At 40.8% G+C, this 22,337-nt stretch overlaps 1 protein-coding gene across 4 annotated transcripts in view; it reads right to left on the bottom strand.

The window, feature by feature from the left end:
* The window catches only part of LOC134542183 (NEDD4-binding protein 2-like), a 33,020-nt gene extending 11,076 nt beyond the window's left edge, over positions 1 to 21,944 (bottom strand). Inside the window, exons 1-8 of one of the 4 annotated variants that reach the window (XM_063386224.1) lie at positions 21,725 to 21,944; positions 17,994 to 18,141; positions 11,283 to 16,346; positions 9,502 to 9,603; positions 9,310 to 9,425; positions 7,811 to 8,074; positions 6,816 to 7,004; positions 1,595 to 1,884 (exon numbers count right to left, since the gene is read on the bottom strand). In XM_063386224.1, coding sequence (XP_063242294.1) covers positions 1,595 to 1,884; positions 6,816 to 7,004; positions 7,811 to 8,074; positions 9,310 to 9,425; positions 9,502 to 9,603; positions 11,283 to 16,346; positions 17,994 to 18,138 — 6,170 coding nt within the window. In that variant the 5' untranslated portion in view covers positions 18,139 to 18,141; positions 21,725 to 21,944. Of the gene's footprint in view, positions 1 to 1,594; positions 1,885 to 6,815; positions 7,005 to 7,810; positions 8,082 to 9,309; positions 9,426 to 9,501; positions 9,604 to 11,282; positions 16,347 to 17,993; positions 18,142 to 21,594 lie in introns of those variants that run through there. The other 3 variants (XM_063386225.1, XM_063386226.1, XM_063386227.1) reach the window with 3 other exon arrangements.
* Positions 21,945 to 22,337: the final 393 nt, after the last annotated feature.

Genomic DNA, 22,337 nt, shown 5'->3' with positions numbered 1-22,337 from the left:
ATGCAAGAGGTCATATACCTAGCAGAGTCACTTACAATTCCCACATCATCATCATACTGTATGCCACATTGACTAAGAGTCGACAAAATAGTTCGTGTGCACTCTGAACCTGTAGCAGCCTGAAGCTCTTTAACTTCTCCCGCAAATATTGTCTGCTCTGAACTGAACAACAGCACTTTTATCAACACTACAAACATGCATTTACCAGTCAGTGGTTTCGTCGCACATGAGAATGACCTTCTGATTTTCAACACATTTCTTTATGTATTCTTGTTTCATTTCGCCTAGTTTTGGCAAATAATTTTCACGCAGTGTATTTGCCACAGGAACATTTCCAGAACCTGGAATTTTACAAAAAGTATATTAAGTATATGTTTATACAATGAAACCCTGATTGTAAGTTCCCATTTATAAAATTTTTCTGGTTACTAAGTTACATTCTCTAGTCCCAAAAACTGATTTTTGTAACAAAGCTATAGGAGGCCTACATTCACATTACTCATCCTAACTAACGTTTTATGCGGGCATGATGCACTGTAGAATTATTTCATTGGCCAAATGGTGCTTAACTACTGCGCACACACAAAATAATAAAAAAAATTAAAAAATGCAATAAAAATACTGAACCACAGTACCTTGAACATATTTAACCAGGTCCTCATGTTTGGGTCATCTGCTTTTTCCAAAGGTATGTTTGCCCCCACCATCATTTCAACAAAGTCAATTATAAATTGTTGTTTGTTTACAACTATGTTTTTAGAAGTTTGCAAAGCAGCTCCTATAGACGTCTGTTTTGCAGTACCGGTAGTCGACGTTGATGCCGCACATAATTTTTTTTATGAGTTGCGTTAGAAATATGTTTTAGGCATGTGTCTCAACGCATCCAGTCCACACAAACGTTGCAAAACTTACACATTATTATCTTATCCTTAACATCAAATATATAAAATCCTTCCTGCTTCATCTCTCGTTCTCGATCGAAAACCGTAACTATTTTTGGCATCTTAACACAAAAATAAGCACTACTAACTATATGCTTGGAAATGAATACCGAGTAACCGAGACATCATAAAAAAAAAAACACTACTGCAAGCTGCACTGTAAAAACATTTATGCCGTAGTGGCACGCACACGAAAAAATATTGTGTTCGGCCAGAATGAAACTATTATGTAAGCGTAAATATTGTGTTCGCTGGTGTGCGCTAGAATTTTTGAGAACTAATACCAACTACAAGAAAATTGTGTTCGTAACGCTGCTACATAGCGGCAACGTAAATATACACGTTTGCCGCCATGTTGGAACTGCAATCGATTTCGTTACGTGATATCAATACAATCGATAGTAAGATTATTTACAGCATCCAATCAATGTAAACATTCTTGGTAACGGAAATTACGTGGATTTCGCACAAAGTTTCGTGTTTTGTGAAAAAAAATAGCAGATTTCGTGAAAACGGTGAAATAGTGCCCAATTTCGCGGTATTTCGTGTATTTCGCGTTACACCATTTTCTGGGGTCCCTAGTAATATGCTTACTACAAAAGTATGATCATTATTGAATACAAATACATATGAAAGCAGGAGTGTGTCGTTACCGCAGGCCCTGGTCGCGGAGGCGGCGGAGCACGGCCGGGCGCAGGCGGGCGCGGCCCCCCGCGCTGTGGGCCCCCCGGCCCGTGACGACGTACAGCGCTCGCCGCGGCCGCCCCTCCTCGCGCAGGCGGGCCACGTGGGCGTCCAGGAACAACTGCAGCACCTGCAGGGCCTCGGGCACCTGCAGGAAGTGCAGGTCCAGCGTGGTGGCCGGCGACCGCGAGTGGCGCGCCAGCAGCAGCGAGGCGGCGCGCGCGTTGGCGTCGTCCGCATGGCGCCGGTGCAGCCCCGCCTGCGACACACCCGCCCCCTCCTGCCGTCACCATCGCCAGGGAGCCGAGCCACTTCCAGGGTGTCTACCAGATCTAGTAAATTAAATTCCCTGATTTTTCCAGGTTTTCCAGGTCTAAAACGGAATTTTTCCAGGTTTTCTTTAACACAATTACGACATTCCAAGAAACTGAAGAAAGAAAAAAAAAACTGCATTATATTACATTGACGGGTTTCAAAGTATTTCAACTTACTTAAATTAGTAAAAAAATTACCTTCTTCCAAATGTGGCCAAAGTGATTCAATTGATGGCAAATAAAATATGCTGCTACAAATATTTCACACACTTCCTTTTGCAAAAAACATTAGTAAAAGGAAGCTCCCATCAATTTCGCAGTGACTCAACTTTTGCGTATATTGCACTTACTTCAGAACGAGCCAAATCCAACATTCGAGCCTTCTTCAACTGCAATGCCTTGATCTCCTCTTCAACTCTTCTTTTTTCTGCCTTCTTCTTGTCTGTAGCTTCCTTTTCTTTTTGTTTTGTTTGCAGGGCTTCGTATGACTTTGTGCGATCAGTATTTCTTCCTGCAAGTTTTCAGTCAGCAGATTAGAATTCACTGAAAATCCTCTTTCCAATGATGCATTTCCATGGGAAAGTACCAACACCATCCTCACAAACGTTTGAAGGCCTGTTTTGGAAGCTACTGTATGTGCCTTAAGAATGAGCATCCACAAGTGATCAAGGCGCCCGTCTTCTCGAGAAAAAGACGAGAACAGTGCTGCAGAATCTTGCGAGGAACATACCAAATTATATGATCACTCAATGTTATCAGCTTCTTGTCCTGATAGCCACTTGTTTTGAAGACAACATTCTAAACTGTACTTCACACGCTGTTTCCTCACACCTGAATTTAAAGCCACAGACGGACATAAGCAGGAAATCCCCTTGGTAAGATTGTACTTCAGGGGACTTTTGTCTTGAAGTTTTTTTACCATAACCTTTAGATAAGTCCTATCATTTTTCTGTAACAGGACAGACTTTTCTGGTACTTTCGCTTTCTGATAGCATGGCATACTGCATAACCCAAATTGATATTGTTAGCAGTCAATAGATTTTCCTGGTTATCTACATCCAATTGAGATACATTGCGTTTCTCCCTAAAGCTCTTCAGTACTTCCGGTTTCAAAAACTTTCCTGCCAAAGCTAATAAAATGTCTACCAGTCAGTGGCGTCTCGTCAGGGCAAGCAAGGCAAGCAGTGCTTGCCCAGGCAGTTTCCAGACATTGTATTTTTTAAATAAATATTTTATTCAGAATAGTATTTTACTTTGGCTCGTGCAGTTAGGTGTATGTATTTTTTACACTATCTTCTTGGGACCCAATACTGTGCGCTGTGCGCTATAAAAAAAGAACTCGTTGACACAAAAACATGCTGTTTTAGAAGCGTTGCTAGGTTTAGAAGCGCTGGCAGGACCGCTTTCAGCAGGAAGGCTGCCGCAGTAGTTTCCTTTCGGGAGGGGGGGTGGCATGGTACAAAGGTTCAGGGAGGGGATTGGCTGGAAAAATACGCGGTAGAAGCTACGAAGGTAACGCTTTCTTGCCGAACTGGAGCGAACATGGCCGAAGCAGACTGTGGAATTTTTCCGCCGACTGCTTCGGCTATGTCCGCCACAGTTCGGCAGGGCAGGTGGCGATGTCGCGTTTCAGTCGGCGGTCGTCTCTCGGGGCGCGCGCATCTCTCCCGCGGGCTGTTGGCTGGCAGTGCGTGGGGGATTTGTGGGCGTACGATGATACTCCACTCCCACTTAGTATATAAGTAATGTAGAGTAGGTATTTTACTATCAGAATAATGTAAGTCAATCATTATTTTTCAAAAATAATGTATTTAAAAAAAATGTCAATTTTTCTACCTGTGGAATAGTCAATGTTCAGTTAAGAAAACTACTTAAATAGCACCATTTTGTACCTTGAAATCCATATTTTCCCGACGGAGGGCCCCCAGACCCCCCCCCCCCCCCAACCTCATCATGTTTTGGTGTGAACGGAGTTATTGCTTCCCCTCATGTAAACCTCACGCCTCGCCACTGCTACCAGTGAATCATAGAGAAAAGGTGCCATGGGTGCTTCACTTTGGAACATTGTGAGAAACAATTCCAGCTCTGATGCCGAAAAGTGAAAGAATGTCAATTTTACTTTTAAAAGATTATCTTCAAGAGCACTTTTCACTACACTGAAAGAGAGAGATGAAATAGAAACTTCACTAAAAAATTTCTTTAGGTGGGGTAACGTTTTCATGGCACGCTCAGCAACTGCAGTATTCCATCTGATTGCACAAAATTTCTTGGGAAAAAGCTCTGATCCAGTTATTCTAATGTAATCTGCCCTCCTTGCAGGTACGTGCTTAAACAAATAGTAACTGTGCCTCAAAAAACTAACAACGTCCCATTGTGTAGCATAAATTCCAGGTTTTGAAAGCACCATTGACCGTATGAAGCCCACAGCTACCAATTTCTAGCAACAATGGCAAATCTTCACCAAAAGTGTCTGTGATATGTATTTTCAAAGCTAACAAAAATGTCCAGTTTACGTTGAGGGCATCCATAGATACTTAAAATGAAATGCACCTGTCGGTATAATCTGAACGTGGGAAGCACATGCTGCAGCACGTCACGTCAGCAGGATAACAGACCAGCTTGAACCAGTTTGTATCATGTGATTTGATGCCACTTCCGAATCTGATGGTAAATAAAAGAAAATGGACGTGGGAACTGTTCGTTATTTGCCATTCCAAAATAAAAATGGGAGGGGATACACATGATGCCACGTCAATGCAAGCTGATCAATAAACAAAAAACGTATTGCCAACTACAACCTACCAAACAAAAATTCCCTGATTTTTCCCTGATTACAAAATTCCCTGATATTTCCAGGTTTTCCAGGTTTTCCAGGGTCAGTAGACACCCTGCACTTCAGACAACGGCCGTGAAGGCCTGCGAACGTTATCAATTTTTTTGTGAGGCACAATTTAACAACCCCCACAATAAAAAAAAAAATCTAAAGAGTAAGGTTACCGTGGGATCGTAATCTGGAAAAAATGGTCAAACTTGTGAGGTTTCCAATGAATCCCAATTGTAATTTTTGTCAATCAGGGCAAACACAAGCATAAAAATATACATTGGAACTCAAACGAGCCCCAGGAATTTAGCCCCACCCCCTCCTCAATTGCTCCGAGGTATATATTAACTATATGCATGGCAGGAGCATACATATTAAAAAACCATAATATGTATGTACTAAAAAATTGGCAGATGAGTTTTTTTAAAAGTATAAATTAGCAGCACCTGCAGTTAAAAATAAAAAAAAAAGAATAAAAGTAGAGTCAGGGGGTACAATTTAATGTACCTGTTTCATTTAAAACTTACTGTTTTGGTTGAAAGTTCCACAGCAGCAAATTATTGCGTACGAGCTAAGAGCTACTATTTTTACCACGGCCTATTGCCGTAAGGGGCAACACTTCTAAAAGAGGCACCGACACACTTCTCAGCCCAGTCATACCGCCGCATTGTTTTTCCACTGGCACAAAGGATCCACTCCGCAAGTGACCACACCATCTTGGCAGGAGTTTCAAACAAAATTACTGATATTAATATTTAAAAAAATTTTTTTATCATGATAATACAGTAAAACCTCCATTAACGAATATTCTATTTAACGAAAAACCCCATGCAACGAAATAAAATTTTGGTCCCGCCGAACCGCCATAAGATCAATGCTGTTTTAATTTTATTTGTTACGAAATAGTGAAATTCCCTTTACAACGAACTGCCGCTTTTGAAAAACATGCAAAAATAAACATCTCCTACAAGACATCCACTAATTTTTTTGCATTCACTGCATAAAAAATACGTGCGTATAACCGTAAAATAATATGCACCATCGCGGAAGACAATAAATAAACAATGCATCATGGATAACACACGTTGTGTATACATGCCACACTGTTCAAAATGGCGGGTACATTTAGCGCTAGTGGCGGAAACCTCTCGTACCATTGCTCTGGCAAGACGAACAACTAGTATATTTTGCGTTTCTATGGTTAAAGATGTGCACACGCAAATATTTTTATCTATGGTGGAGTACAATTTCCGTTTTTTCAGTTTTCATTGTTGTTTATTTATTTCCACACGTAGTTACGGAAATCAACGAGGTACTACTGTAAAATTAATTCTAATTCTAAAAATCGGCGACAGATTGACGTTAAAATAAAATTAGAAATTTTAAATGCAGTTGAAGGTGGAAAAAAAAAGTGATATAGCTAAACGTTTCGACATCCCGGCATCTACACTTTCGACCATATTATCCAACCGGGAACAGATTGAAAACAACGCTTCTCTGGTAGGAACATATCGAAAACGTGTGAAAGTATGTAAAAATGATGATTTGGACAAGATACTTTTTTACTGGCTAATGGAGGCTACGGCATCTAACATCAACGTCTCTGGGCTGATTTTACAAGAAAAGGCACGTCAGGAAGCACTGGGGATGGGAATTGATAATTTCCTAGCATCATATGGTTGGCCATTAAACAAGTGTATTCTATGTACTTTTTCATGTTTAATTCCTCATATCGTATTAAACAGTCAGAAAGACAGTTCTAGCCATTTATGTGAAGCTTTATGATGACTAGAAATATATTGTGCGAAACCTCCATTTAACAAACCCCTTTACAACAAACACAACAAATTTTGGTCCCTTGAGATTTGTTAAATAGAGGTTTCACTGTAATGTTATTGTGCTTAACCTAAATTTTTGTATTAATTTTATCATAATTCACAGCAAAATGAGGCTACTACTATTTTAAAAGCTTTACTATAACAAAAAAGCTGACAAATACACAGGCTCCAAAAAAAGTTATCTTTACTTGACAAGATCATTGAGTCAGCCACTCACGACTTGGGAGTAGTAGGAGGCGACGGAGTACATCTTGCTGCGGTACGCCTCACGGGCCTTGAGGTCGCACTCGAGCCGCAGCTGGGCGTGACGAGCCGCCTCCGCGCGGTAGTGGTTGGCGTCCCTGAGCGCCTGGTCCTTGTCGCAGTCGTCATCCAGCGCCTTGGGCGCTTCCTCCAGTTCCAGGGCCTGGCACCAGCACACCGTTCAACCGTGGGGGGGCATCTCCCGCACGCACGCGGCACAACGCAGCGTGGTACATCCCCCATTCTGGCCTCAGCCAGTACCAGCAGATACCCGCACCATGCCACACCACAGCACGTCTGTGGACTCGGGGAAGTTTAGTTCACCGATACACCGCATCAAGGTTAAGTGCGATCAAGAACGCCGGAGCAGGGAGGATTGCACTTGTCACCTTCCGCGCACCCAAAATGAACGCGTGCATTCACTCTGCAACTTGATGGGTGATTACTAAACGTGTTAATACTACCCCCTGCAGTACCGTGTTCATATCCCCCCTTGTATGTGTACACCAATGAGAGTTGTACCAAGTTGCACGTTTATGAGTATGGCAAAAAGAAAACTCCTCACAGAGAGTAATATGAGAGACAGTGGCCAGTACAGACATAGTTTAAAGTGGTCATTCATATAAGCTTCTCCCCTTGGAAGCGGCCTCCCCAACCTCTTTCGCAGGTAGCGACCTTCAGGCCCGCTTCTATCCTTCTCCCCTCCTTCCAGCAGCGACCTTCAAGAGCCCACTCCCCTCTCAATCCTAAATCCTACAAGGAACTGTAGATGCATTGTATACATATTTAATGAGAATTATGTTATAATAATCAAGTCAAATATAAAAATAAAAATATGAAAAACTCAAATGAAACATTTAATGCAGTTTTTTCGACAGTTTCGCACAGTTTGTCGAGAACGTATAAAATGAAACATATCTTTAGTTGACGGGAACACTGAGAGCGTGTGTAATGTGGAGCGGGGCCCACCTTGGCCCCCTCCAGCTGCACCTGGCGCAGCAGCCGCCGCTCGTGGCGCTCCAGGGCCTCCGGGGAGAACACGTGGAGCACGCGGTCCTCCCGGCCGCCCGCCACGGACGCCTGCAGCACCTCGCAGGTCTCGCTGAAGGAGTAGTCGTGGGCCCTCAGCACCTCCGCCAGCGCGCCCTGCTCCACCTCGGGGAACGCCTCGGCCAGCTTCGCCCTCGACAGCCGCGTGGCCATGTCGTCCCTCGTCTCCCCGCAGCTCTGGTCCTGCACACTCCCTCCCTCGCAACCTCCAGCACACTCCCTCCCTCGCAGCCTCCAGCAGACACCAGCTTTACATACCTAGTGCAGTCATCATGGGACGAATTTCGGAAAATGTTTACATAGTTTTTCGTTTTATGGTTCCTAGACCCCCAAAAACATCATCAACTTAAAATTTTGCTGGCACGCACACACACACACAAACAGATATATATTTATTTCCTCTAAGACAAAAAAAATAAATATTCAAAATAAATTTCAATTCTTAAATGTTAAGTACATATTTTAAAATCCAGCTGTACAAGAGTACAACATAGGTACCTATGAGTTTAAGATACCCTAAAAAAATTTAATGCTCTAAAATTAGGATTATTATATTATAAAATATCTAACTTATGTAAGGCTCAAAACTTGAATGTAATAGTAACTCATAATATAAGACATACAATATAAGATTATTTCAAGTGTAAGATACACAATTTTTAAAATTTAGTTAATTGCATCCATCAGATTTTTCGCACAAAGATTACGAACAAACCATGTTATGCACCACTTGATCTGCAGTGAGTGTCGCCGGTTAGAAATTATGGGGGAAAAGAAAAGCAAGTGAGAAAGAGAGAAAATATTTAAGTGATCGACTTCATCTTTGGCGAAGTCTTAGATCTTCTTATATTTATTCAACTTTGATTCAAATTGAAAACATAATCTTCACACGCCCCTACGTTAAATAAAAGGAAATATAAAACAGCTACAATTTAAAAATAAGATCAAATTAGTTACAGTTTCATTGTGGCTGAACCAAAATAACAAGGGACTGTCCATACTTATGGAAATAATGTTCTTCCAGAGATGAACCTTAGAGAAGAATATTCACTATTCCTTTTTGTTTTCAATTGATTAAAGAATAACAAAATTTGCACTACCCTACCATGACATGTAAAAGTCAATTTCAGGGGACCTGTTATCTAATATGAGCAATATTTGGAAATTTTGAGGGATATATGTAAAAAAATCAACGTTACATGCCAAGCTATCCTTACTTGAGCAGATGTAACACCAGTGACACATTTATGTTGGAATGTGGGAAAATAGAAATTTATCTCTGTATAAAAAAATACTTAGATGACATTACTTGTTTAATTTTCTTTAACTGCAGGAGGTTTATTTAGTTTACTGTAAGTGACGGTCAAAATGAAACGAATCAACCGGGCCGGGACGAGGGACGAGAGACGAGGACTGACCACGTCGGCGCGGTAGAGCGACAAGGCCAGCTCCATGTCCATGATCTGCTGCAGGTCGCAGGCCTGGCCGCCCGCCTCGCTCTCCTGCTGCTGCAGTCGCCTGGCCAGCGCCTCGTCTGCAACACACACCCCGGTGCGCACTGCGGCCCCGCACGCACACACACGCACACACGCACCGGCGCGGGGCGTCACCTTCTCTGGACCGCTGCTCCGCGAGGCTCTCCCGGGCGTCCGTCAGGCAGCAGTACAGCTGCCGCGCCAGCCCCAGAGGGACACTCACCACCGCCTCTGAGTCTGCAACAGCCGTTCCTTCCAAGCTGAGACACTTCTGCTCTCTCATGTTGTTATGTTTAATGTTTATTATAATGTTAACATATTTTTTTTTAGTTAATGTTTTCATATTTATTTTTATTTACGTCTTCAAAAGTCTCAGTTAAAATTAATCAAAGACTTTGGTTTTCAGTGCGGCCATTTACCTCTGTTGAATGGACTTGTCCACGTATGTATGAAAGAGGGGAATTGGTGGTGGGAGGTGGATGACGTCACGTGTGTGTGACGTATACATTTCATGCCCGCACGTCATTGCAAATGTGAATGTAGTACAGAGTTTGAAGTCTCAACCACATCAGTGTCAGTACATAGGAATGTGGGGAGAAACAGTGAATTAGAGCAACAATGGGATGCATTGTGAGGGGGGGGGGGGGGGAAAGAGGTTCTATAGCTCACTACAATGGCTGCCACGTTCCCCACCCGCCAAAACATTCTGAATCAGACTGGTTTGGTTTGAAATGTTTGGATCCAGTTTTAAATCGTGCATATATATATATATGTATAGCTAGAAGATCATGGTAGGCCACCACTTCAGTTATCATTGGGTATTTGGAATCTAAGACATGACCCAAGCCACGTGGGGGCAGCAAGTGATCCGACCACAGGCATGAGGCCCATGTTCAAGCTCGTTATTTCCTCTAAAGCTCTATCACTGGCTGGCTGGAGACAGCACACCACTTGCTTCTCAACACAGCAATCTACCTTCTGTTGCCGGCCAAACACTGATTTTTACACTGTTCAGAGGCGGAAATTAGTGCTTCCCAGCACAACTGTTGCAATTACTGCACGAACGAACAATGTGCACCCGACTTCCAACTTGGGATGCTTGAACACTGCTCAACCAAACACAACAAACGACCGTAACAGCAGTGGCACCGCCAAAGTTGGCAGATTCAAACATTTACAGTACAACATATTCACACCCAGGAATACCAAAGGGATCACCAAACATCCCACCCACCTTGAAATAGTATATTTCAATAAGTCATGGAAGCAGGCACAGTTTGACCTTAGGATGTGTTAAAGAGCATTTGAGCTGTTAGAACCTAGGCAACTCTTGACTATGATGATGATGAGGTTGAGCATGAGGATGATAATGAGGAGGAGGATGATGAATAATTGACAACACGGGCATCATATGATCTATACCTTGACTTGTGTTCATTAATGTCAAGGGGACACACATATTAAAAAGAAGTTCTGTATGGTGCACTTGTGGAACCAGGTAGATAACCGGAAGTGCGACCACCTAATTTTGACAAATAATGATACTGAAATACAAATATAATTTAATAAAAGATCTGGGGTAACAAAGTACCGAAAAACCATTGAAACCATAATTAATACCAAAATGGTATGAATCAATACCAATATTATAAACAAAGTATCAAAACAAAAACAAAAAATTATATTAAGTGACATACAAGAAGATATTGAAATAACTCTACAGCTACAGCTCTCCTTGGATCATTCCCAACAAATCTGACCTGAAATACTTGCACAATGTTTTGGGCGTACACTGCCACGCACAAGAAGGGGGTGTGGAAGGGGGAGGGAAAGGGGAAGTGTAAGGGGGAAGGGGAAGTGTAAGGGGGAGGGGGTGTGGAAGGGGAGAAAGTGGGCTCGACTGTGTTAGCACTCACCTGGTGGGGAGAGTATGGCTGGGTTGCCAAACAGCATGTGCAGCTTGGCCACGAACTGGCGGTCCAGGGTCAGGGGCAGCCACTCTGTCTGCTCGTCGTCGCTGCTCTGCGTCGCAGCCTCCGGGTCATCCTCCGCAGGCCGCTGGACCACACCGTCGACGCCCTCCTGGTCGTCATTCTCCTCTGCGAATGGAGCACTCGGTTCCTGGGGAGAGTAGCGTACTTCTTCCGTCCCCACAAACTCCCCGTGCCGGATCCTCTTGATGCGTTGCACGTGCTCAGAGTAATGAGAGCTGTCAAAATGTACATTCATTTCAAAATGTTTCTTTAGTTCCAAAGATTCAGCAGATGACTGTGTTTTGAAAGCATTTTTACCACCCTTTTTGCTTGTACATGCCCTAGTTTCAATATTTGTTTGGGTAGAAGAGATGGGTGACTCCGTGCTAATTTTGTTAAAAAACAATTCTTCAGATGCAGCTTCTGGTGCAGAGCTCGCCTGGTTTTCACTACCATCGTCTACGTTATTAACAAAAGAATCATCCAAATCCTGCAGTGTGTCCTGTGGTTCGTAACCAGAATCTAGTAGCATCTCCGCAGTCCAGTTTACATCTTCTTGGCATTTATCAAACAATTCCTTCAGCTCATCACGAGGAATGTGGCAGAAAACCCTGGCCAACTGTTCAAAGCTTCGTTTCTTTGCTACACCATCGGCGGAAGCCACGGGAATGCCACAGTCGCCATCCTCACCGGTCATAGAGCTCTTGTCCAACATTAATACACTGGGGACATTCCTTGTACGCTCCAAATCTGTGACCAAAATGACCGAAACATACTGGCCACTACTTGCAAGCACTTTCACACCACAGAGCTCAAGCATTTCTTCACCCTTGTCACTACTTTCAACCAGTCTGGAAATCCAAAAATCTGTATGATGTGTATTTGTTGAAGATTCTGTAAATATTCTCTCTTCTTGTAAATGGTGACAGTCATTATCTTCAAGATTATCTTTCCCTGATAACAAATCCACCTTATCACACAATTCAGGAGCAATTTTATCTAAATTTTTATCATCTGCAAATATCTCCCTTTGTGGGAGAGGTTCTTCTGAAGTTAACAATGTATCGAGATTCAATAAGTCCATGCTGTTTTCAGACTTCCACGACACATCAGCATCCACAACCGTTTGCCATTCCTTAATTTCATCCAATAGAGGAGGGTCATCATCCACAATTCTCTCTCTAACCACAGCACCCGATAGCACACGCTCTCTCTTCATGTGGCGCTCAGGTTTAGGCTTCCCTGCATCTACACTGCCCTCTATCGTCACTGGCTCTGCACCATTCCCTTCCCACGAAGTACCTCGTTCCCAAACTTGCCAGATATCCTCCTGCTCCAGCTTTGCTGCATCCAGCAAACTAGGTTCTTCCACTTCATGAGCACCGTCTTCCTTAACACAACTGCCACTGTCCAGACAGGAATGTTGTTCCAGAAGATGAATTTCTGCTCCAGAGGTGTTAACAGGAACAATGGTATCAACTAGATCCATGCAATCTACATTCGCCGGCACAGTGTTGTTGAATCTCGCTATACAATTACTGCCTGTAGCATTATCTATAGTAACTACTGTCTTGACTACCTGGTCTGAAGCTACATCTTCATTATGGTCTTCTTTAAATTCCTCCGCTTTGCAAACAGACTTATGAAGACATTTAGAAACATCAGTTCCCTCTCCACTTACCTCCAGAGCACTCTTTAAACCAATACACGTCAATAATGTGTTACTATTTTCTTTCTCATTACCATCCAATTTTATTACTATTCCTAGTTTATCAATTGCAGCATCACACTCAACAGAAACATCTACTAACTCTTTGTGAGGTTCACTTCCATTACTTATCTGGTCACCCTCATTATCTGTTGTTTCTAGGTCTTGATTCGAAATCAACCCATTCAATAAATCTTGCTCTAGCTGTCTGAGCCACTGTTTCTTTGCTTCATCTGTGTTATGACTCAGCACATCACCAGAGACAACATGTCTACTATCACACCCACCACTTTCACTGCATGGACTGCCAGCAGTTATTGCCAATTCCTCAACATTACTATGGAGTCCAATATTTTCGTTTATTTGGTTAGTACAGTTTCCTATCTCCTCTCGTGATACTTCACAATGCTCTGGTGTGTATGTAAGAACACTGGTCATGTCAGATGTAACACTAGTGAATTGTTCACAAACGGAAGAAGTTATTTCAAGGGGCAAAACTGAATCGCAAGGAATCAATTCTGTGTATCTTTGAAAGTGTAAGTTACTTCCACCACTAATTACTACAGTAGAAATAATTTCATTTCTAATATTACCTTCCAACATATTGCTACTAACATTAATAACAGGTTTATCCTTTACTACAGTGCTGATGTCAGGTGTGGCACTGGTCTCTACTGTATCAAAGTGTTCAGATCTGATAGCTGGGATACCACTGTGAGAGGTATTAATGATCTTAGTTACATCAATGTGTGTAGCATTTATATCTGACATACCACTTGAAGGAGCACTGATCTCTGTAACATTGTTGGGAGAAGTGCTGATATTTTGAATATCAACTGGAGAAGCGCTGGTCTCGACATCAGTGTAAGCTACTGTATCTTGTTTGGCAGTGTGTGTGTCATTGATTATTGGCTTGTTACTGTGGATGGAATTTATCTCTGGTATGCCGCTATCAGTCACGTTCAACTCTGGCACATGGACTCTAGCAGTGGACTCTAGCACGTCACTCTGAACAACACTGCTCTCTATCTTGTCACCAAGTGCAACTCTGATATCTGATGTGCCAAGGTGAATGGCACCAGTCTCTGAAATACCACTATGATTATCATCATTGTGTGTGAGATCTGTTACACTATCAATTAGTGCAGCAATGATACCTGGAATGACACTGTGACCAATACTGATATCTGACACTTCACTGAGAGCAGTGAGGGCAGCACTGCTTTCTGTTACGTCTCTGGGCGTGGCCTTCCTCTCAGTAGCATTTTCAGAAACAGTATTATTTGTTTCAGTCACTTCGCTGTGAGAAATGACTTCTTGCACTACATTAGAAGAAAATGGTACTTCAGCAAAATGGTTTGCATTAGCATTATTCTCTAAATTATCACTGTGAGTGGTGTTGACATATTGCACCCTATTACCAGTAGAATCAGCCAATAGAGCACTTAGAAAATTATTACCAAAGTTATCAATTTCTGTTGCAGAATCAGTTTTACTCAACATGACATACTTCCATAGATCTTCAGGCAGAATTTCCACAGACTCTTTAGTGCTAAGTGACTCAACTGATGCTACGAGTGCCTCCCGATTGTTTTCTGTATCTTCCCAATCATCATCATTGAGTGTCACATGACAGTTTTCTGTATCTCCCCCGTCATTGTCGTCCTGGTCTACACAATTTACTTCAGAATCACTATCACTGCTGTCTTGAGCTGACCCACTCTCTGATGAACTATTACTGTTACAGCCAAAAAGCCCAAATGTGTTGGATGCATCATGTAAATTACTTGTGGAACACACTGAAGAAGTCGTAGCTGTGTGTTCTGTACTCACTGCACTGTTCAATACACACTGATCAGGTGCTGACTGGTTGATTTCTGAAGGTGTTTTCAGAATTTCTTCAACACTAAGTCCACATGATAGCTTTGATTTGATAGTATCTGGATCCATCTGCTGGCCTTGATCCTGAAGTTTTTTGGCAAAGTATAGTGTTATTATGTCTTTAAGTTCATTTCTTATCTGGAGCTCTGTCTCACTTCCAGTATCTAACTGTTTCACCTGAGACTTACTAACATCTTGTTTTTTCTTGTTTTTCTTTGGTAATTTTTGTAGATTAACTTTTTTCTCAATGCGGGCAGCAAGGGACTTGTGAGCTGCAGGTTGGGGGGGTTTCACTGCTGGATGATAGCAAAGATTGAAAAGTTTCAGCAAACTTTTTCCAGTGTGATGAGGTTCAAAGCGTCGCAACATTTCTCTAATCTTTTGTTGGGGGACACCATGGACATTTCTTTTTGTAAGCTGTTTTTCCTCATATCTCCATGTATTATGAGGCTCAAGAAGTTCTAGAACATACCCATACTTAATCGCAAGTACAGCATATGGCTGCATTTCCCAGGACTGAATGTTTGTATTATCTACGAAAAGAGGACTTTCACACCTTTTCATTTTATCTTCAATGCTCCTACGTACCCATTCGTGAGCTTCTGAGAGACGAGAAGGATCATAAACATACTGACCATTCCTGGTTGTAAAGTAATCATCTGCAGAGAACACATAATCAGTAAAGTGTCCAACAACAGACATTTTCACCAAGTGTCTGGCCAAATGACTCTTTCCACTGCCTGGTACTCCTCTCAAAAGAATCAATATTCTTGTCCCATTCTGTACGTGAGATTTTATTCTAATGATCGGATTTCCATGGTTCACTGCATTAACATTCTGAGTTTCAGATTGCACAAACTTCTTTTCCTGAACACGACTTTGAGTTTCCCTCTGCTGCGAATGGGGTCTTGACTTTTTCCCTTCTCCTGGCATCATAGACTTGAGCATACCTACATTTTTATTGGTTATGGGCTCTGCACAGAGAAGATCCCCTGGGGCATGGTACTGAATCAAACTAGGAGCAACACCATCACGTCTGAAGTTACTGCCCCCGACTATTTCAAACTCTGTCACTTCCTCCACGACAACATCTGCATCATCAAGATCTTGAGCGTTATGCATTCCTTGGTAAGCAACTTTAAAAGGACCAAGACCTGACATGTTCGGGTGGGAGAATGGTAAGGGAGGATGAGCTTGTCTTGGCATTCCTTTGGCAGCATGGAGTTCTTTCAGTCCACCAACGTTGGCTATTTTTTTGTCTTTAAACTTCTTGTTAACGTTAACAAATTTTTTCTGAGGTGGTTTATGTGGTTCACTTTTTTTCCCTGATGGATTTGACATTTGAGCTGAAACTTTCCTTGACCTGCCCCTGCTTGGATCTTCTGACAGTGCCATCAATCTTTCTGTCGACAGGTGAACTGAAAATGACAACAAATGTTTAACCAAGGGTGAGACTGTATTTCTTATAAAAATATATTCATTCTAAAATTACGTTTGAAGAAATATAGGTACATGTATTCATACACCTATTTGCATACATGCAAAAATCTGTTACAAATGGTTTTGTGATGTCAACCACTAATTTAGGTAGTTCATAAGGTAGCTTTGTTAATACACATGCTTCCACTACTCAGAACTGCCAATGAGACTGAGCCAGTTCACCTACACTAAATTATTTGGAAAAAAAAAAAAAAAAAGAGAATTTTTATTGTTAAAAAGAATTTTTTTGGCAGTTGAGTACAGTGTTTCCTGAGTTACATTTCATGTTTGCTATTCCTGTTAAAACTACCAAGATCGTATTCAATTTACCATCAATATTCGTTCTTATATCATCAGTTTTTGTAAGGGCCAAGATTTTTTGATGTACTAAGTTAACAACCAGCATTATGTATTACCCGATGATGCCATCTGGATGAAGGGATAAACTTGGATAGATCATATGACATTTTTACCCATTATAAATAGCCTATTGTAAAATAGTGAGAATTATTGGTTGGGTAAAATCAGCTACCTTAAAAATACCTTGTAATAGTATGGATCTTCAATTGGGTTTGCTACATTACAAACACTGTGATAACTTGAGAACAGTCCGTTAAATTATGTTGTGAATGGTAAAATCATTTTAACTGTATGTTACGAATTACCAATTAAAAATATAGTTAACTTAACCTAACCAACTGTTTACACAATTTTAAAGTATTTTAATGTAGCTAACCTAATCTAACCGACTGACCATATTACATTACAGTTTTCTAAATGTAGCTCACCTAGCATAATCATTCTCACAGTTATAAGGTTTTTTCAATGTACCTAACCTAACTACTCATTTAAACTCGAAGTATCACAACATCCTAATAGAGAAAGATTAAAAAAAAAAGAGGGGGAGTTACCAGAAAATGTTTTACAAAAATTCTTTTAACATTTTCGATACATAAGTACCTAGTTTAAGAATAAGCAGCTGGTAGGTGAACGGTTAAGACCCAGGATTATTTTGCTGTTAAGGAGTACAAGGGTAGCCCGTGCACCCAGTTTAATGTTCTACCAACTCCCCAATCTCAGACCTATCAACCTCTTGAATGCTTCCTCTTTTAATTTTTTTTTTTTTTTTTTTTTTCAATTTATTTAGAGTCCTCAATATTCCTGTTATTGGATGCCCTCCATATAATCACATTTCTTGAGACAGTTTATTAAATAAAAATATGAAAGTTTCAGGGTTTTGGACTTCAAATTAGTTCAAAGTATTTTTTTGAAGGAAAAAAGTCTGGAGGAGCATTGACTCACATTTTACCTAGCAATGACTGCACAAGAAAAAATTTAACATGCTCGAGAAACTCTTTTTAATGCTAATGTATGTCACAGCAAAATAAATATGCTTTGTTATAATGCAGAACCACAGCTTGGAAATGGAACACAAATCCACAGTTAGCTGAATACATCAAATAAAAATTACGGGAGCCTGCACCACAAGACACGAGAGGACAGAAATGAAAGGAAAGTATTACAAGCTGCAAAGAGACCAGCCATGAATGCTGCATGCAAAGCTCATATAAATCAATATCACTAACTGTCCCAGTTGCAACTCTGTGCCACCGAGTGAATGAAATTCCAATCAAAAACATTGCCGAACATGTCCTCAAGCCTCTGCAAGACGTGCTTCTTCTTGATTGGCTTGCCGAGCTCCGCGTCTACCCAACTCCTGCTGGTCGCCATCTCCTGCAAACCATGTCCACTCACATCAGACAAGACACAATCAAAAAATACACAAAAAAGATAACCAGTATTTTTTTTTTGTTAGTTCACACTTTTGAAAATGAGTCAATGAAGGAAACGGTAATTGTTTTGTATCACATAATCAAGTTTATCCCTTAATCCCGTATATATTTTTTCCTGTGGTACAAGATGCTTGCTGTTAAATTTAGAAAGTCAAAAGATCCTGGCTAAACAAAAACTTGAATATCACTATACAAAAAAAAATTTTTTTCTTTCGTATTCAATATTACCATCATAATCCATTGACCATCACAAGTTTTTGTTAGGTCCAGGATCTTTTGCCATAGGTACCAAAATTAAAACAGCAAGCATCAATTACCACAGTATCAAAAGGGAAACTTGAATACGTGACACAGAAATTTCACCAAGTAAACAATAACTTTGAAAAAGGTATGTTACATAAATTATCCAATGTGATATAGTATTTTATCAACAAAAAAGAACTAACATACAGATATTAAAGATAAGCACATAATCATGAACATGAAGTAATTACAGTACTATCAAAGTATTATTCTAATTATTGAATCCTGATTTTCCCATCCTCCCAACCCACTCACTCAATATTGGGTACATCCGTACCAACCTCACTGTCCGCCTTCTATGTATAAGACGCGCTCCCACCGCATTTCCTTCATTAGTAGGCCTACTTAACAGGCTTCATTCCTTTTCTATTCTTCTCCACTTCCACTTCTCCCACCATCTGCCCCCCTCTGCACTCCTGCCAGTTTACTCTCCGACACCTCTGTGCACAGATCAAACACTGCCTTAGCACACTTCAGAATAAGGCACACCACGATGGTGTGAGACTTCCCCATCATTGCACTGTTTCCTCAGCTCAATACCTTGCATGCTTTTCTTCCCTATCTTCTCCACTTGCTCCCCTAACTCCTCACCATCTCTAGTTATTTGTAGCTGTTGGTGTCAGTTATCTATCCCCCTCTTTAGTGGTAAACTATCCTCTTAATCACCGATTTCTTTGAAAACATGACTTTGCCTGCCCACATTTAAATTTTCCACCCAAATAGTCCTGCAAGACTTTCACCTGTGTTTGAATATATACCTATAGGTAAATATTAAGTATAATGTTAAGTTTTTTAATGACTCAATTTAGATTTTACTTATTATTAAACGTCTCTAATTTCTGGAGGAGGAAAAATGTTAGCATTTAATTTAGGCAATTCCTGTGCCATTATGGATTTTATTCTGTTCATACTAATTTTTTCCCCCTTATAATAATTATATTTTTATATAATATAATTATATGTTTATTTTATTTATTTATTTTTTATTTATTCATTTCATTCCGTAGACCCCTTACAAACTGCTGGAGTTCTGGGATATGGAACATGTCAGTTTTATATACATTAAAAAATAACATATCTAAGATCAGCGCTTACACATAAACCCACAGCAATACATAAATACAGTAATCTATGTACAAAAGAATAACAAAAGTATGTATAGTATTTGATTCTTGATTATTATTACTTAACCTGCAATTGGGCTTTCACCCGGTGGCAAGAACTCCCACTCACTCCCCTCTCCCCCCCCCCCTCCATCAGCTTTCTCCTCAGCTCCCTCCCATCCCTGACCTCCACCATTTCCTCCCCCAGCCCATTCCACTCCCTCCCCGTCCTCACCAGGAAGGTGTTCCGCCCTCTCTCTGTCCGCCTCCACACCCTCTGGAGCTTACATCTGTGGTCTCTTCGTCCTCTGTACTCCCCTCTATGTACTTTGCTTCCCAATTGCCCCCATCCCCCTTCCCCCTTCAGCACCTTGAACATCCTGACCAACCTTTCCACTCTTCTTCTCCTCTGTAACGTTTCCCACCCCAACTCCTTAATCATTTCCGTTGGGCTATGCAGTTTCCCATCCTGCCCCTCCCTCCTTCTCCACATTCCCATCACCCACCTAGCCGCTCTGCGCTGCACCCGTTCCAGCTCCTTCACCTCAGTCACCAGGTAGGGGTCCCAGACCGCCGCCGCATACTCCAACATTGGCCTGACCAATGTGGAGTATGCCTTCTCCTTTGTCCTCCTCCCAGCTCCCTGCAGGGTCCTACCAAGCAACCCCAGCGCCTGCCTTCCCCTCCTGACCACCCCCTCTATGTGCTCCGCCCATCCTAGGTCATTTTTCAGTGTCACCCCCAGGTACTTATATCCTGCTGCCTCTCTTATCTCCTGCCCCTTCCAGTAATATACATTTCGTGTGACTTTCCTCCTCTTTGTAAATCTGACAACTTTTGTCTTACCAACATTCAAGGACATTCCATTTTTCTCCGTCCATTGCTCCAACCTTATCAAGTCCTCTGTTAAACATCCCCCTTCCCCCACAACCTCATACACTACACAGTCATCTGCAAATAGCCTCCATCTGGCTTTCATGCCCTCCCCCAGATCGTTTATCATAATTGTGAACAACAGAGGCCCCAGCACACTCCCCTGTGGCACCCCCGACGTCACTTCCCCCTCCTCGGAGCTTTCCTCACCCACTCTCACTCTTTGTCTTCTATTCCTCAGGAAATCACCCACCCAGTTTACCACCCTTCCATCCCTCACCAGCAACTCAACCTTTTCCATTAACCTCCTATGGGGGACCTTATCAAACGCCTTTTCAAAATCTATAAAGATTGCATCTATCTGCTTCCCCCCGTCCACCGCTTCCGATTACATATTTAGACACCATTTCACATATACATTTAGCTTGAGACTTTATTATATTTGACAGATTTATTAATTTTTTAATAGTGGATCTTCTTATTATATTATACAATACTAAATATCAAATGTGAGATAAAAGTTATTGTATTACAAGAAGTAGAATAAAATGTCAAACAGTTAGTATGTGAGAAATTCATCCACTGTATAGAATGTCTGAGATAAAAGAAATATTTTAAGGTTCTTCTGGAATTTTTTATTATTTTGTTTGCTTAGCTCTTTCAGACTCTCAGGTAACGTATTAAATATATTAATATAATTATTATAAACTACCTACCACAGCAGCATTCATTTTTCAAAAGACCAAACAAACAAAATAAACAAAGGAATGGGTTTCAGTTTAAACTGATGTAATCAGGCCACTGTTAATACTGTGTTGAGTGCATATCACTTTAACTATCCATGCGTTGATACTATGTTGATTTTAGCTAGGCTCTAACCTAACCCACAGTAACTATAAAAATTGAGATATTGCAATGCAGATTTACAGAATGATTAAAAAATGTCAATAAGTAAAAAAATAAAATTGTATTCTTAAATTTTTATTTGCGTCCATTCTCCTTGATAACTATCATTCAGTTTCATATGATGTAATAATAACTTGTTATGAACTTAGGTTAGGTCAGTTACTTTAATAAATACGCATTACTTTAAATACGCATTTAATGTTACTAACCTAGCTTTAACTGAAGTAATTATTCACTTTATTTTCTAGAAGCTGCTTTTCTGAAAAATTATAAAATAATAGGAGTAAAGAAGCTATTCTTAAAACAAAACATTTCTTTTCTTAATTTTACCAACTGTACCTTTGGTTGACCATATGATGGGTTACACACTCGTTAGCTGCCAACGTCCAGTAGAAGACACACTCACTATTTAATGTTTATGAATTATGACCAAAATGTAACACTTATGAATTTATATAGCCATAACCTGCGCAGTTCACTACAAAAACATTTACTTCTCCTTCCCAACAATTTTAGGTAAAGTACCTTGTGCTATTTTGAAGCCAAGTCAAAGAGCAGTAAGTTTACAGATACTACCAATCTTAATATTAAAGAATCTTTCGAGCATAGTGATTTTATCATGAACATCGTATGTAGGCAACTCAATTGGGATTGCCTGACCAATGAAACGGCCGGCTATCGTGCTTGAAATTGTGTTTTCTGTATTTACAAAATATTGTAGACCTAATTTACATAAAAACAATGTGTTATTTACGAACCTACTCTACGCATACTTGCGTGCAGGTGTCATTCAATTTTATTACGATTTAATTCAGTTGCCTGCAACCTTAATTTCACGCATCTTTTCTCTGCCAGTCTATGGATTCGGATTGTCAATTGGAAGATGTGAATTGTATTTGTGTTTTTTTAACGGACATTTGTTTTGAATGAAAGCAACTATGCAATATTGTGT

The sequence above is a fragment of the Bacillus rossius genome (genome assembly GCF_032445375.1).
Source record: "Bacillus rossius redtenbacheri isolate Brsri chromosome 4 unlocalized genomic scaffold, Brsri_v3 Brsri_v3_scf4_2, whole genome shotgun sequence".
NCBI classification, from domain to species: domain Eukaryota; kingdom Metazoa; phylum Arthropoda; class Insecta; order Phasmatodea; family Bacillidae; genus Bacillus; species Bacillus rossius.
This window is presented reverse-complemented; position numbering and strand designations above follow the sequence as displayed.